Below are 13,404 nucleotides of genomic sequence, written 5' to 3' on the forward strand. Positions count from 1 at the left end.
GTCATCTGGCCCTCAGTTGTTTTATCTCACGGATTGGGTTCGGTTACTTGGAAAGCCATTGGGTGTGGTAATGCGTTGTGCGGCTCCTTCCAAGCCAGCGGCATGAATGGTGTCTCCCTAGATAATCACTATCAAAGAACCCCGCACGGCCGGGGGTCAAATCAACGCGTCGAGCCGCGCTTGCGACAGCCAGGAATTAGCCACATCCAGCTGAGGGTGGAAGATGAATCCACTGGGGATATCTCAAGCAAATCCACTCTAGGCCCACTAAATGTCCTTGCTCCTGGGGTTCGCTCCCATACGCCGGGGAACTTGGCTGTACGCATCCCCATCAGCATACCCATGCATATAGCCCCTTCCCCCACCCACACAGCAGAGAGACGGCATCTCTGCCTCTGCATTGCGGACGGAATACCCCTCCCCTCAGCCACCAGTCTTTGCGCATAAGCTCTGGACACAAGGAAAATTCGCCCCTTGGGTGGGGAGCGGTGCCTGCAACATCGGCATCGTCGCGTCCTATCAGACGCCTAAAATCTTAGACCTGGAATTGCTAGCCTTCAGTGTGCGAACCGCGTTCCGGAAATGATGACCAGCCTGCTCTGACGTGGCAGTGCCCTGATCTCGAATCGACCTATCGACCACCCAGAACATGCAAGTCTTTTGCCAGTGATACGACTTCTTCCTGCAGCAACGACTCGCTTCTGCGGGTTAGTAAGTATGTAGTGAAATTCAAATCCCCGATGGATGCCCCGATGGCCAGTCATTGACCCCGTTTCATATCTCGCTTGCATGCCCTAACTACAATCCATTTGTTCAACAGCTTGCTCCTCGTCATCTCGACCGCATTTGCAAGCATTCGCTAACCAGACTGCCTGGACTCCCTCCCAGCGTGTGTGTTGCGCTGATTCGATTCGGTTCGATTCGGTCCTGCGAACTATCCTGGTCCTGGTCAGCACTTGTTTGCTATCTTCTCCCAAAGCTTAATATAGCTGGCAGTCCTCGACGCAACTGTTGGCTCTCAGCGTTTGTTCTCGGTATGTACGTTGGCTTGGCTTATCAGTGGGAGCGAGCCGACGCCATTGTCCGACCCTGATCGTATGCGGAAGGACCAGGTTCTTCCGGTGAAAGAGAATAGTTAGCACTTTGCCAAATGCAGTTCTTGTTCTGGGTTTATTGCGCATCTTCCGGTCCTGTTTTTGGGAACCTTCGCTAGATATTAGCATCATCAACATGTTACGACTATGACGTGGTGATGATTAGAGTTGAACATCTGTTTGGAGCCAAGAGTTTCAGGACAGAAAGTGGCAAAAAAGTACTAGCTAAAGTGGTATATACACACTCACTTCACTATCAACTCTGTATTCCTGTGCGGTGGGTTTTGCTGGGTCTCTCAAGGTGCCATGAATGTATATCGATTGTCCCTTGAATCCTAGTCCTTGATGTCGAAGAACGACAATACCCTGAAGCATGCGCAACATGCCACATTAGGAGAGAACTTATTCCTTCAGCGTATGATTCCTTCAGAGGAGACCAAAATAGAAAATGAATGCGATGAGAGAGAAACCATCCCCAAGGCCGCCGACCACTGGCGGCCCCTCACGTGACCTCGACCACGGGTGGGACCTCCGCGGCGCGCTAAAAATTGTATCAAAAAAGAAACGGAAAAAAAGTTGAAGAGTCGCCAGCAACCACCAATCGAGCTACCGTGCCAGCACCACCCCTTCAACACCACGTCCCTTCCGAGCGGAATGATTGTATAACGGTCGGCTCCAAAAGCTGAGCCGGGTAGATCCTATCTTTCCACCATCTGGAGGATCTACTTTTTTCCCACCCCCACGCCGTACCTCACGAAAACGAAAGCTTCCTCCAAATCCATTCACCAACATCATCTCCCTGGCCATCGCGCCCGATCACCGACACAATGGATATCCACCGCTGCCGCTTCGTGCCCTACAACCCCCAGGCTATCAATGCGCTTGCCTTCTCCCACCCTCCGTCCGCGGAACTCGCGGGACGAGGTGTCCCTACCCTCCGACTCGCGATCGGTCGCGCGAACGGCGATATCGAGATCTGGAACCCCATGCGCGGCTCCTGGTTTCAGGAGTCGGTTCTTCGCGGAGGAAAAGACAGAAGCATCGAAGGGCTGGCATGGACGCTCGATCCCCCCGAGCCCGGCTCCGATGGATCGAAGCTGCCTGGTCGGCTGCGTCTGTTCAGCATCGGCTCCTCGACTGCAGTGACGGAGTGGGATCTTGAGCAGGGCCGTCCTTTGCGCCACTCAAGCGGAAACTACGGCGAGATCTGGTGCTTGGCTGCCCAGCCTAGATGGCAGGCCACGCGGGGTAAGGATGGAAAGGCGGCCCCTGCGGCGGAGGGAGAGTTCGTCGGCCAGCATCTGGCTGCGGGATGCGCGGACGGGTCGATCGTGATCCTGTCAACGGCTGATAATGACCTGAAGTTCCTGCGTCTCATGCGCCCGTCTACGAAGAGGTCCAGGGTGCTTAGCGTTACCTTCCAGAACCGGAATACCCTCGTCGCGGGATATGCGGATAGTTCGATTCGACTCTACGATATCAGGAGTGGGCAGCTACTGCGGACGATCTCTCTGGGCAAGGGTATGGCGGGTGGCTCGAAGGAATTGCTGGTGTGGTCTGTTAAGTGCCTTCCTGATGGTACGATTGTTTCGGGTGACTCTGCCGGTGAAATTCGTTTCTGGGATGCTAAGAACTACGCCCTTGTCCAACGTCTGCAGGGCCACCTGGCGGATACTCTGGATATTGCTGTGAGCGCGAATGGAGATACCGTTGTCAGTGGTGGTGCCGACCAGAGGACGGTCGTGTACCGGAAGAAGGACGGAGAGAAGGGCGACAAGAAGGCTAGATGGTCCGAGGTTATGCACCGTCGCTATCACACTCACGATGTCAAGGCCTTCGCCGTGTACGAGACGAGGGATATCAGCATCGTTGTCTCTGGAGGTAGGATTGACGTTTCACTCTGCGTTTGGAACTTGGCTGATGATAATTAGGACCCGATGCCGCCCCGGTCGTCCTGCCTCTGCGCGAGTTCGGAAAGGAACACCACAGAAAGCTTTCCAGCTTGCCTCAAATACCTCAGCTTGCCTCTTCTCCGTCGTCTCGGCTTGTGATGAGCTTCTGGGATCGGGAAGTTAGCATCTGGCGTCTACACCGCGGACCTACGTCCCATGAGAACTCTGATGGACAGCGGCACCGCCTGGTTGGCAAGGTTCTGATTCAGGTAAGGAGAGAAAGGCCGCAGATATTCACGAGCTCCCTTCCTGACAACTTTTCAACAGGGCGAAGAGAACATCACATCGGCAATGCTATCCGCAGATGGAAAGATTCTCGTAGTCGCCACGATATCGACGATCAAGTTGTTCTCCGTGCGGAGACGCAAGGGCGATGAGAAGGGAACCCTGCGCATACAGAAGCTGGATACTCCAACGGAACTTTCGGAGGATGGCGCCCGTCTGGTGACCGTCGCTCCCAACGGCCAGTGGGTCTGCGTTGTGCGTCCCAACAGCGCCATGTACCTGGCCAGGATCAAGCCTGCCTCGACCGCGCAGGAGAAGCCCCAGATTCTGTCCCAGCTCGTCAAGCTTAACCGGGCTACGCGTCACACTCGTTTTGAGAAAGCTTCGCATGGCTCGTTGGGTGATTACGAGAGATCGGTCCGCTGCGCCGTCTTTTCGGAAGACAGCAAGGTTCTGGCATCTGGTGATCTCTCCGGCTGTGTTGACACCTGGGTGCTCCGGAAAGCAGAGGAGTCTGTCTCCAAGAAGCGCAACGCTGCTGGTTCCGATGATGAATCTTCCGATGACGAGGATGACGCACCGGTGCTCGAGGGCGAGCGCTGGCACCATGCCGCCGCAGAGTCGCCTATCCCCCGTCTCAAATCTGGTGTAGTCCTGCTGTCTTTCCGTCCTTCTAACCCCGCCAAGACGAAGCTTCTCACGAATGGTGGCTCGGAGAACGAGCAACGCTTGATGGCCCTCACTAGCGAGCACCAGCTCGTGGAGTTTGACGCTGCCGAAGGCAAGCTGTCCGACTGGTCAAGAAGAAACCCCAAGGCGTTCCTGCCCGCAGAGTTCCAAGGAGTCAAGGACAGAGCCATGGGCTGTGTCTGGGATCTTTCCGCTGCCCGCGAGCGCCTCTGGCTATACGGTACCTCCTGGCTGTGGATGTTCGACCTGAACCAAGACTTCCCCTCTCCCGAGGAACTGAACGCCTCAGCCGACAACCATGAAGACCTGAACCCTTCCACGCAAATCTCCAAGAAGAACTCATCACAGAAGCGCAAACGCGACCCCTTCCAGGAAGACGAGGAGAACGCCCGGAAGAAGGCCAACAGCGGTGCCGGTGACCGGATTCCCCTCGCACAGTCCGACATTTTCCACGCATCCAGGATCCGCAAGATCGTCGGACACGACGATTCCCAATTCGAGTGGGTCTCCCTAGACAAGGAGCGCCCCCAGGGTGGTGAGGACGAGGATGCCTACGACTACGACGAGGCCTACACGGCCAACAACGACGTGGCTCTGGCGCGCCTCCGACGAGAGAGACAGTTCATCGAAACCAGCACCCCCCTCAAGCGCGTCTCGCTGGGCGGCAAACTGGATAAACCCCTACCCTCCATCCCTGAATTCGACTCCCCCTCCTCCCAGAAACAGTTGGTCCAGACCGGTGACCAAAAATCCCAACCTCCCCGTCGCTGGTGGCACACCTACAAGTACCGCGATCTCCTCGGTATTGTCCCTCTGGGCTCCGACCCGGAGGACGGCTCCGAGTCCCCCTTCCTGGAAGTCGCGGTGGTCGAAAGACCCATGTGGGATGTCGACTTGCCTGGTCGCTATGTGCGGGACTACGCCTAGATAGTCAGTCACGTCCTCACCTCTTGAGCTTGAGTCGTCGGAGTCGGAGTCGGAGTCCTCGTTTTCTTAGTCTCTGCTGCGAAATGAAAGAGTTTAGTTTTTTGAGATTGCGCAACCGCAGATCAATCTGGCAGGCAATACTAATTTCTTTCCGGTTTCTGTCCGTATACCTGCTATCTACGTTCATCTCTTCAATCTCCTTGGAATTTTCATGATCGTCGTATATGCTTGATGATGGAATCTCTCTCTCTCTCTCTCTCTCTTCGCAGCACTCTCTCTGTACAGAAGGTTCCCTTTCCCCCCCCCCCCCTTTCTTTATTTGTTCATTTATATATTCCTGGCGAGCATGATAGGTTCCTTTTTGATCAGATCAGAATTAGACAAAAGTTGTTTTGGAGTGTTTGTTTCTCGAGTAGTATTGTAAGCCAGGCTTCCAGGCTTCCAGGCCCGAGGCCAGGCCTGGAACAATGCAGTCCCCGATTATCCAACAGAGACAGACAGAACTTAGCCTCACGCCGGCCATTTTATTGGCTAACTGCAGGCAAAACCTCTCAGGGTTCACTCTAGTAGTTACTTCACATCAGCACATCACCGCATAAACCCCTATTATTTGAGTGAATAGGTGGAAGTGGATAATAAGAAATTCGCTTCACTAACCTATCTAGGTATTCACATCACAATCCCATGCATACATACTATTTCCCAACCCTGGGCAGACAGACAGACAGACAGACAGACAGACAGCCAGCCAGCCAGACTATCTATCTATGTATGGCATGTATATTCTCGAACTAGGATAAACCCACCATCAACCCCGTCCATCGCGGAGCCGAGAGCCTTGGCTGTGCTGTGCTGACACTGACCGCAGACGCCAAGCATTTCCCAGTGACGGGGTATTTAGTCTAGTAGTCTAGTAGTTTATCTAGCTGGGATTGAAATGAAAGGTAATGGTTATCCGGGATTGATTTGTTCGAGGATGGATCATTTGTTTGGACTTGGCGGCTTCGCGATTCAGACTGATATACGGATGCATGTGACAGTGGATTTGTTTGATTTGAGGACAAACGGAGGTGGTTATCGGGTATTGTTTGCTGCTGCGGTGTTTGTTTGGCTCAGGGGCTAGGGGGGTTTTTTTTTTGTTTGTTTGAAATTGCATTTGGCTAGACGTACATACTTGGATGAACGGACGGGCGATCAGATGGATGGATAATGATGATGATGGATGCTTTTCCATTGATGTAGAAGTAGAAACCAAAGCTGGAATTAAGACAGGGACAAGGACAGGACAATCATCACAACGCCGTTTAGCTCCCTTGAAATATCTACCAGAAACTATCGTGAAAATTGAGCCATGGTCCATGCAGCATGAGAGTGGTGAAGGGGAAAAAAAAGAGAAGCAACCCAGAACCTGCTGATCTGCATTCAGAAGACAGCATACATATCATAATGCCTGAAAGTCTTGTATGTGTGTGCCAGCGCCCGAAGATGATAGAAGACCTTAAGCAAAAGTACAGGAAAGAAGCGACGAAAAAAAAAGCCGATAGGAAGACACATTGCAACACCCATGGTTTCCCTTTGTTGCCTCGTGGTCGTGAGTTGACTCCCCTCTTAATGCGATAAATAAGCAGCTGCTATATGGGACCATAAAGTCGTAAGCCGCTTTATAAACTGTCTAGTAGCAATCCGACGTGGACGCGTCTCGTCGTGAATTCCTCATGTTTTCGGTTCTGGGTAACGAGAGATGACGGACCTGGCGTATCCCGTGTCTGCCAAGTCTGCATGCTGGAAACGGAGGTGGAATTGATCGGGAGTACCAGGATCGCGGCACGGCAATGGAGAATCCCGGAGACTGGCACCCGAGAGATGCATGTATTGACGGGAAGGTGTACCGCAGCACCCGTACTGGCGGTCACGATGTGCTAGCCCGACCATCTAATATAGGCTGCACTGGTCAAGTAAATGGGACGGTGGACACAGGCCAGCAATAAAGGACCCAGTCCAGATCGCCTTCGTGGTGACATGGTGACATATGGCGGATGACGATTACTTGGCATGTAATCACCAAGACATCTAATAGCTTTGCGCCGAGACAGGTGCAGGCTGCAGTCGTTAGCACAGTGCAGGAAAAAAGTGCCAAGTTAAAGAACGACATCATCAACCAAAGTACAGGCCTCTCGGCACCGTTACACAAGGGAGCTGTGTCTTAACTTGGCGAGGAAAGATGGCTAAGCAAGGGAGAACTTACAGGACTGCTCAGCATGCTGTTCCGCTTGTTCCGACCCTTCTTAATGTGGTTCTTCAAGGCGGTGGAATCCAGCGGCTTCAAGAGCTCAAAACTACACAGCAATTCGCCCGAAACGGACATGATAGCACCCCAGTTATCAAATTCACCGCAATACTAGAAGCAGAATTTTGTTAGCGAAGACAGATCGCAGTCGAAGATAGATAAGAGAATTACTCACGTTGGGAGCAGAAAAAACAGTGACGAGAACACGATCTTGGTAGAACTCATAGCCGTCCTCGACGACCATGTGGGCTCTACAAACCAAGTCGAAATCATGCCGTTGCAAAAAGTCCATGATCACCTTTTTACCAAAGCAGTAACTCACACCACGCTCGTTGGGCTCCCAGTCCTCCTCCATATCCGCAGGATCACTCCACAGAAGATCATTCAGCAGCCCGTAGTCCGGCACGTCAGTGGGACGCGCGATGCCTCGAATGTCATCCATATGCGAGAGGCTAGGAGACAGCCCACCATGCACACAGAAAATCTTGCCCGCCACAATTGCGGCGATTGGGAGCGTGTTGAAGCAATCGACAAATGTCTTCCAGATCTTGATGTTGCAACGACGTTTACATTCATCATAGAACCCGTAAACACGGGTCACGTTGGCACATTCGTGGTTGCCACGCAGGAGGAAGAAATTCTCAGGATACTTCAGTTTATAGCACAGCAGAAGCAAGATCGTCTCCAAGCTCTGCTTTCCACGGTCCACATAGTCGCCCAAGAAGAGATAGTTCGAAGCAGGAGGGAAACCGCACATCTCAAACAGTCTGATCAGATCCGTGTACTGGCCGTGAACATCCCCGACAATCTTGACAGGAGCTGACAACTCCAACAGGGCTGGCTGAGAGAGAAACAGCTCCCGCGCGGCGGTACAGATAGCCGTGATCTCTGCGTTCTTCAGGCAAACAGTCTTGGTGACTTTGGTCGAGTAGCCAGCATCAAGCAGGCGAGATATCATGTCGTCCAAGTCGATTGATTTCAGAGCGCCCATTCCCATACCAGGGGACCCAGATGCTTCCATCGGGGTGTTCATGATGTAGTCCAGAATGGGGTTCAGCTGGTTCTCCCGTTTGATGAGGATAGATTCACCCACGGTCTGTGTGGATGGGCCAATAGGCGCGACACCAACACCGGTCGGAGGAGCGTCGGAGACGAGGTCGACCTCGCCGCTCTGTTGCATAGCAGTCACATCTTTATGTCCTCGCTGCAGACTGCTCGACAAGGATGGCGAAGGGGGAGGCTCTGGAGCATCGGTACTCGCAGCAGATTCATCGGGGGCGGGAGATTGTGCGCCTGGGTTGGTGGAACTGCGTCTGCTTGTTGTCGACTTGATTGATCCTGCATCCGATCTATCGGTCTGGCTTTCCGTTTGAGACAACGCAGATGTCGATGCGCGGGGACTATCACTGCTACGGATCTTGGATCGAATGGAGCCTCGGAGCGATCGGAGCGATTCTTTGGTGTCGGAGCGGGAAAAAGACGGGTACGACTGCAGAGAGTCGCCCGGGCCAGAGTTGCCCTTGGAATGCGACTGACCCATTACTGCAGGGCGAAATATCTGCCAAGCTCGATCCTAGACGCTTGTGCGAGCGGTATAGGTCGCAGGTGTGAACACCAAGCCCTGCTGTGTGTTGGAATGCTAGACACCGTCTTGGCCGATGGCTAGTCTGAAGGTTGGCGAAAGTATAAAGAAGGGAAGAAACCCTCCACCGGTGTGATGAGCAAGGAAGTCGGCCGTCGTGGAAACAGAAACTGGCGACCACGGAAGCGCAAAAAAAAAGCGATCGAGCAGATACCAGTACGAGGAGGGGATCCAGTCCCGGGTATTGCGAAAGATAAAAGGCGATGATCGATCGGTAAGGTCAAGGGTTATAGGAAGGAATGGATGGACATGGAGCGGAGCGAGGAAAGCATCGAAGTGCAAGCCACTGAGAGCTACTAGGTGCTCGGAAGGGGAAGCTCCGATTCGCCGAGAAGAAGCTCCTAGGAGATGACCGTTAGACGAGACTGAGCAAGCGGCGAGGGACAGAACACTGGACTGGCGGATACAGGCAGGCGGAGAGCTGCAGCTAGGGCGATGGTGGCATGTGGAGGGGAACAACAGTAAGGTAGAGCCCGTCCTCGAAGGTTGAACGGAGAATTTGGGTCAAGTTTGGGGGAGTGGGAGGGGAATAATAATAGTGTGGAATGGATGCGTCATTATGGGGTGGGAAGAATGGAGATGAAACCAAACCAGACAGACAGGGAAACTCACCCTCACAAGAGAGACACGCGATCTCAGCAGGAGCAGCCGGTCAAAGGGGCGAGACAATGAGGCAGATGATAGAAGAAGGCGTAAAGAAGCCGGGGGAAACTGGCGAGATGGGGGGGTGTTGGTGGTAGTGTTGGTAGTGGGAGGGAGAACCGGTCGGTGGTCGGTCGGTCAAAAGAAAGAGAGCTACGGTAACAGCTGCTTGACGGATCTCGCCTCGATCCCCAGGCTGTCGTTTTTGGTCTCGATCCTGCAGCCACGGCTGTGGCAGGTCCGGCGGATTGGTCGGCCCGAGGGGGGGGGGAGGCGTGGGAGAAACACCGCCGTGGGTGCCTAGATTCCTGAGGGAAGAGGCAAATAATGGGGAGAGTCTCGAACTCCTCCAAAACTGAAACGAACGACAATAATAGGTTGATGTTCAAGAATAAGCCCGACCTTCAGAAGTCTAATTTCAATCCATCCGTCCGGTCGCTGGGTGTCTGGACCGGTTTATTTATATCATCAGGGACTATAGTCATAGTCTAGTCATGTCATAGTACAGTACTCCGTACAGTATTATCATTACTCTACTATCAGCCGTGAGGACTCCCCCTCCTCAGCACATAAGCATGCCGCTGATGACCGAGCCACATCTCCGCCCCTCGTGACTTCGATAGAGTGGAATTTGGCACCGCACCAGCACGGACAACCCCTTCTCCTCCCCTCCATCTCACCCCGCCTTGCTCTTGGCTTCATTCCCTTCATGGCATCATAGGTTCGAAACCCATGCATGGGCATTTCAATTCTGCCTGGGGAGCCAGACGCATCACGTATCTTCGGGTGATCATCGACTGTCAGCCTCTAAGATTTCCGAGCACGCCCGACTACTCCGTGAGTGACTTCGTCGATCCACTCATTGGCTGGCTTGAGATGCATGTAGTCATAGACTTTATGAACCTTCTTCACTAATTAAGTATTTTTGCTGTTTCGTTCTGCTAATACCCAAGTCCATGCGCTCCCCTCCCCTCCCTCTCGACCTCCGAAGAATACCCCCGGCGTAGAAATAACATGTCATGCGAGATATCCTTCGATAAGAGCATCAGGACGCAACCACGGTCAGCAGTAGATCCAAACTCTGCCCACTGCAGGAACACCGCCATTTCCACATCAGCCCCAACTCATCAGGGTCACGACCAAGGCTGTTGCCGCCAAGGCCATCTACTGCGCCAAGCACCAACGACTTCGGTCCGATCTTTTTCTCCTAACCACGTTGTGTGGGCATGCCTGGGTGATATGCCTTGGCGTGCACAGCAGCCTAGCCGATGCGGGTAAAAGATTCCAACCATGGGATGTGTGATGAGATTAATTCGCAGACGGACATGCAGAGTCCGCTTGACGCTAACGGGTGCATTCTGTCCGATCGAACCCCCCAATAGTAATATACCTCTTATGGCCATCGCTACTATCTTCCCACCGCCTATAGAATCCCGAGTATCGGGCGAGAGTAGAGAGAGCAGATCGCGTTTCAGCTTCCGGGACTCGTGTGGCGCAACTGGATGGTGGACGCATGATTCGAAAAGAAGCACTGCCCCGCAGTCTACTTCTTGAGAGCCTCGCGTGCACGAATCTGTCGCGGGGTCTCCTCCAGCTCGATTTTCGTAATATGTTGGCCGGGAACGACCACGAGACCAATAAATCGACTGGTCATATTTACTTTGATGTTCTGAGCGTCAACTGCGCTAGCAGCGGCTGGGTCCTCCGTACCCGTGGCAGCGTCTCGCACGGCGGATGGGGAAGGGAAGCGGTATTCGTAGGTGCTGGCAAGGATGATATTTCGTGCCTAATGCGGCCAAACAAATCAGCAAGCGCCAAATCGACTCTCGTATTCTTGTTTTCCCTATTCCTCTGATCCATGCAACAGGTTTCTGAAAGGGAAAGACCACCTACCGCATCCGTACACTTGAAGGTGCCCACGAAAATGCGCGTGTCTGTCGCGTGCACTCGTAGCGTCCGACCGATCAATGAATCCAGATATTGGACAGCTTTATTTTCGTCCATTGCGTCGTCCTCCAATCGAGTCTCCCAATCGATTGACGTCAAGCACGTCGCCTCTCAGGCTTCCCACACCTTGACTTGGAGCGGGCGGGGTGGGTTGGATTAACCACTAGAAGAAAGGAACCTGGCGGTCTGGACTGTTGTGCGTTGTCTGGTGCGAGGCGCAAAAACGATCGGGGCGCGAGACTAAGGAGTATCTTATAGCCAGCTGAACTCAAATACCTTTGTCAGGCTGGACGGGTTCCGGTTGGTTGTCTGAATTGTCTTTGAGGACAGAAAATGGTCTCCGACGAGGCTCGATAAAGACAGCCGTTGGAGACCTTAGGCATTCAATTCGCATGTGACATTCCCGTATCGCGGCATTAGGTAATGCTGGGGCCTCTACAATCAGGCTGCCAGCACGGACTATGATAAACATTTCCAGTATATCTCGATATAAATCCTAATCTCCTGGACAAGGGGGATCACTGAGCAAGACACGGTCGGAGCGAAGCTCACAAGAGACCTTATCGAAGCGGGTCCCTCAGAAAATCATGGTTCTGCCGTACTACGTCCTCTGAAGAATGCGAACTGTTGAAAGGACACGAGAAATTAAAGTTCGACAAGGTTGGGATGATGAGTTTCTACGGCCCGTCCAGGAGACCAGGTTGGCCTTGGTTGGTTGCAGTCTGAAAGAGACGAAGCCGCAACTCTAAGCCCCGGCTGACCCCGTAGGAAGCATCGGCCAATTAGTTATCGCCTCGGAGTCAAGTGTTGGTGATTGCGAGGGTTTTAGAGAATCTAGAAGCTCAACAGCGTCAATACTTATCATTCGGGGAATAATACCAATGAATATTTCTCTTCGCTAACTCAAGTTTCCATTCACTACCACACAAAAGCGATCGTTCGCAAATGTATGGATACCTTCGGCTCTTCCAACACTGTGTTCTGCGATGCAAGTTTCAATCCGAAGCCACCACCGGCATATCAACTCGATAAATAGCTTTCGCTGTATTGAAATACGCTTCGTACTCGATCTCTTCAGCTCCTTCGACATCATAATGATAATGACCGCCAGCATTATCCCCCAACGGTGAGAAGCAGTGAGTATGTTCTATCCGAAGGCCCATGGCATTATCTGGATCCGCAGAATGCAGGACAGACAAACACACAATGGGTGCCTCATAATCATGATAAGTCAGCCAGTTCTCGAGCTGGTTACGGTCCTTGAACGGCAGTTCCTCTTCCGAAGGGAAATCCGGCATGACATGAAAGCGTGCTTTTCCAGCCTTGACCAAGAAAGCCCCTCCGAGACTAACCGTGCGAGATTCACTATACGCTGCAAGAAGTCCTTTCCGAATGCATCCAGTGAAGCTCTTCTCGGGACCTTTCCGCTTCCTGGCAGTAATCTTGATCACTGGGCCCGGCTCGCCCAGGGAGCCGTACAGATTGACCATCAATGCGCAATCCGGACACGTGCTCTTCTGCAGACTGACTGCGCCGGTATCCCGGCGAATCCGAACAATCCGCGTCTGGTTGTCGAGGTTTTCGAACCCATCCTGCCAGCTGAGATTCGGTGCAAGCTCGCAGTTCTGGCCCACCACGTGGAACGGTCCGGCTCCTGCGCCGATCAGGCTTCCTCTTGCGGAGCTCATCTCCATGGCTTTGGCTATATCGGGCATGGAATAGATGCAATCCAGCCGAGGACGGGGAAAGAGATTGGGCTGGCCACCAACGTCTGCGATTTTCTCATCGCCTGAGAGACCCTCCGTTGCTAAATGGAAAGGCGCCTTTCGGAGATCGGGGCACGGGACAACGCTGACTGTCGTGTGCTCGTAATTTGCTGCAAGAGGAGCTTGCAGCGTCTCGACTAGCTCCTCGAGGCTGGGGGCAGAAAGAGTATGCTTCTGAGTATGCATTTTGCTGGGTTCTTTGGGTGCTGGATAACTGGCTAATGCCTGTTTG

At 53.1% G+C, this 13,404-nt stretch overlaps 4 protein-coding genes across 4 annotated transcripts; 1 reads left to right on the forward strand and 3 right to left on the reverse strand.

The window, feature by feature from the left end:
• Positions 1-1,699: 1,699 nt before the first annotated feature.
• On the forward strand, positions 1,700-5,212 carry ura7 (small subunit rRNA maturation protein UTP4). The gene is made up of 3 exons (XM_025545159.1): positions 1,700-2,975; positions 3,026-3,255; positions 3,314-5,212. The coding sequence occupies exons 1-3, from the start codon at positions 1,922-1,924 to the stop codon at positions 4,886-4,888; spliced, it is 2,859 nt and encodes a 952-aa protein (XP_025403629.1). The 5' UTR covers positions 1,700-1,921; the 3' UTR covers positions 4,889-5,212.
• A 1,705-nt stretch (positions 5,213-6,917) lies between these two features.
• phzA (putative serine/threonine protein phosphatase) lies at positions 6,918-9,115 on the reverse strand. Its single transcript, XM_025548807.1, has 3 exons — positions 7,351-9,115; positions 7,134-7,286; positions 6,918-6,988 (listed from the first exon to the last, which is right to left on the reverse strand). Exons 1-3 carry the CDS (start codon positions 8,713-8,715, stop codon positions 6,959-6,961), a joined length of 1,548 nt encoding a protein of 515 aa, XP_025403630.1. The 5' UTR covers positions 8,716-9,115; the 3' UTR covers positions 6,918-6,958.
• Positions 9,116-10,783: 1,668 nt separating this feature from the next.
• On the reverse strand, positions 10,784-11,568 carry BO70DRAFT_87503 (LSM domain-containing protein). The gene is made up of 2 exons (XM_025548806.1): positions 11,353-11,568; positions 10,784-11,245 (listed from the first exon to the last, which is right to left on the reverse strand). The coding sequence occupies exons 1-2, from the start codon at positions 11,461-11,463 to the stop codon at positions 11,003-11,005; spliced, it is 354 nt and encodes a 117-aa protein (XP_025403631.1). The 5' UTR covers positions 11,464-11,568; the 3' UTR covers positions 10,784-11,002.
• Positions 11,569-12,344: 776 nt separating this feature from the next.
• On the reverse strand, positions 12,345-13,402 carry BO70DRAFT_358628 (PTD012 family protein). Its single transcript, XM_025542337.1, has one exon. The coding sequence runs from the start codon at positions 13,356-13,358 to the stop codon at positions 12,402-12,404; it is 957 nt and encodes a 318-aa protein (XP_025403632.1). The 5' UTR covers positions 13,359-13,402; the 3' UTR covers positions 12,345-12,401.
• Between the last annotated feature and the right edge of the window lie 2 nt (positions 13,403-13,404).

Source organism: Aspergillus heteromorphus (genome assembly GCF_003184545.1).
Source record: "Aspergillus heteromorphus CBS 117.55 chromosome Unknown BO70scaffold_2, whole genome shotgun sequence".
NCBI classification, from domain to species: domain Eukaryota; kingdom Fungi; phylum Ascomycota; class Eurotiomycetes; order Eurotiales; family Aspergillaceae; genus Aspergillus; species Aspergillus heteromorphus.

What these genes read in the sequence shown, in the direction of transcription:
- ura7 (XM_025545159.1), top strand. Translation starts at nt 1,922, where the DNA reads ATGGATATCCACCGCTGCCGCTTCGTGCCCTACAACCCCCAGGCTATC. An exon ending in CAGCATCGTTGTCTCTGGAG is followed by an intron (nt 2,976 to 3,025) that starts GTAGGATTGACG and finishes GATGATAATTAG; the next exon opens with GACCCGATGCCGCCCCGGTC. An exon ending in TTGGCAAGGTTCTGATTCAG is followed by an intron (nt 3,256 to 3,313) that starts GTAAGGAGAGAA and finishes ACTTTTCAACAG; the next exon opens with GGCGAAGAGAACATCACATC.
- BO70DRAFT_87503 (XM_025548806.1), bottom strand. Translation starts at nt 11,463, where the DNA reads ATGGACGAAAATAAAGCTGTCCAATATCTGGATTCATTGATCGGTCGG. An exon ending in CCTTCAAGTGTACGGATGCG is followed by an intron (nt 11,246 to 11,352) that starts GTAGGTGGTCTT and finishes TGGCCGCATTAG; the next exon opens with GCACGAAATATCATCCTTGC.
- BO70DRAFT_358628 (XM_025542337.1), bottom strand. Translation starts at nt 13,358, where the DNA reads ATGCATACTCAGAAGCATACTCTTTCTGCCCCCAGCCTCGAGGAGCTA.
- phzA (XM_025548807.1), bottom strand. Translation starts at nt 8,715, where the DNA reads ATGGGTCAGTCGCATTCCAAGGGCAACTCTGGCCCGGGCGACTCTCTG. An exon ending in CTGTTTTTTCTGCTCCCAAC is followed by an intron (nt 7,287 to 7,350) that starts GTGAGTAATTCT and finishes TTCTGCTTCTAG; the next exon opens with TATTGCGGTGAATTTGATAA. An exon ending in ACAGCATGCTGAGCAGTCCT is followed by an intron (nt 6,989 to 7,133) that starts GTAAGTTCTCCC and finishes TAACGACTGCAG; the next exon opens with CCTGCACCTGTCTCGGCGCA.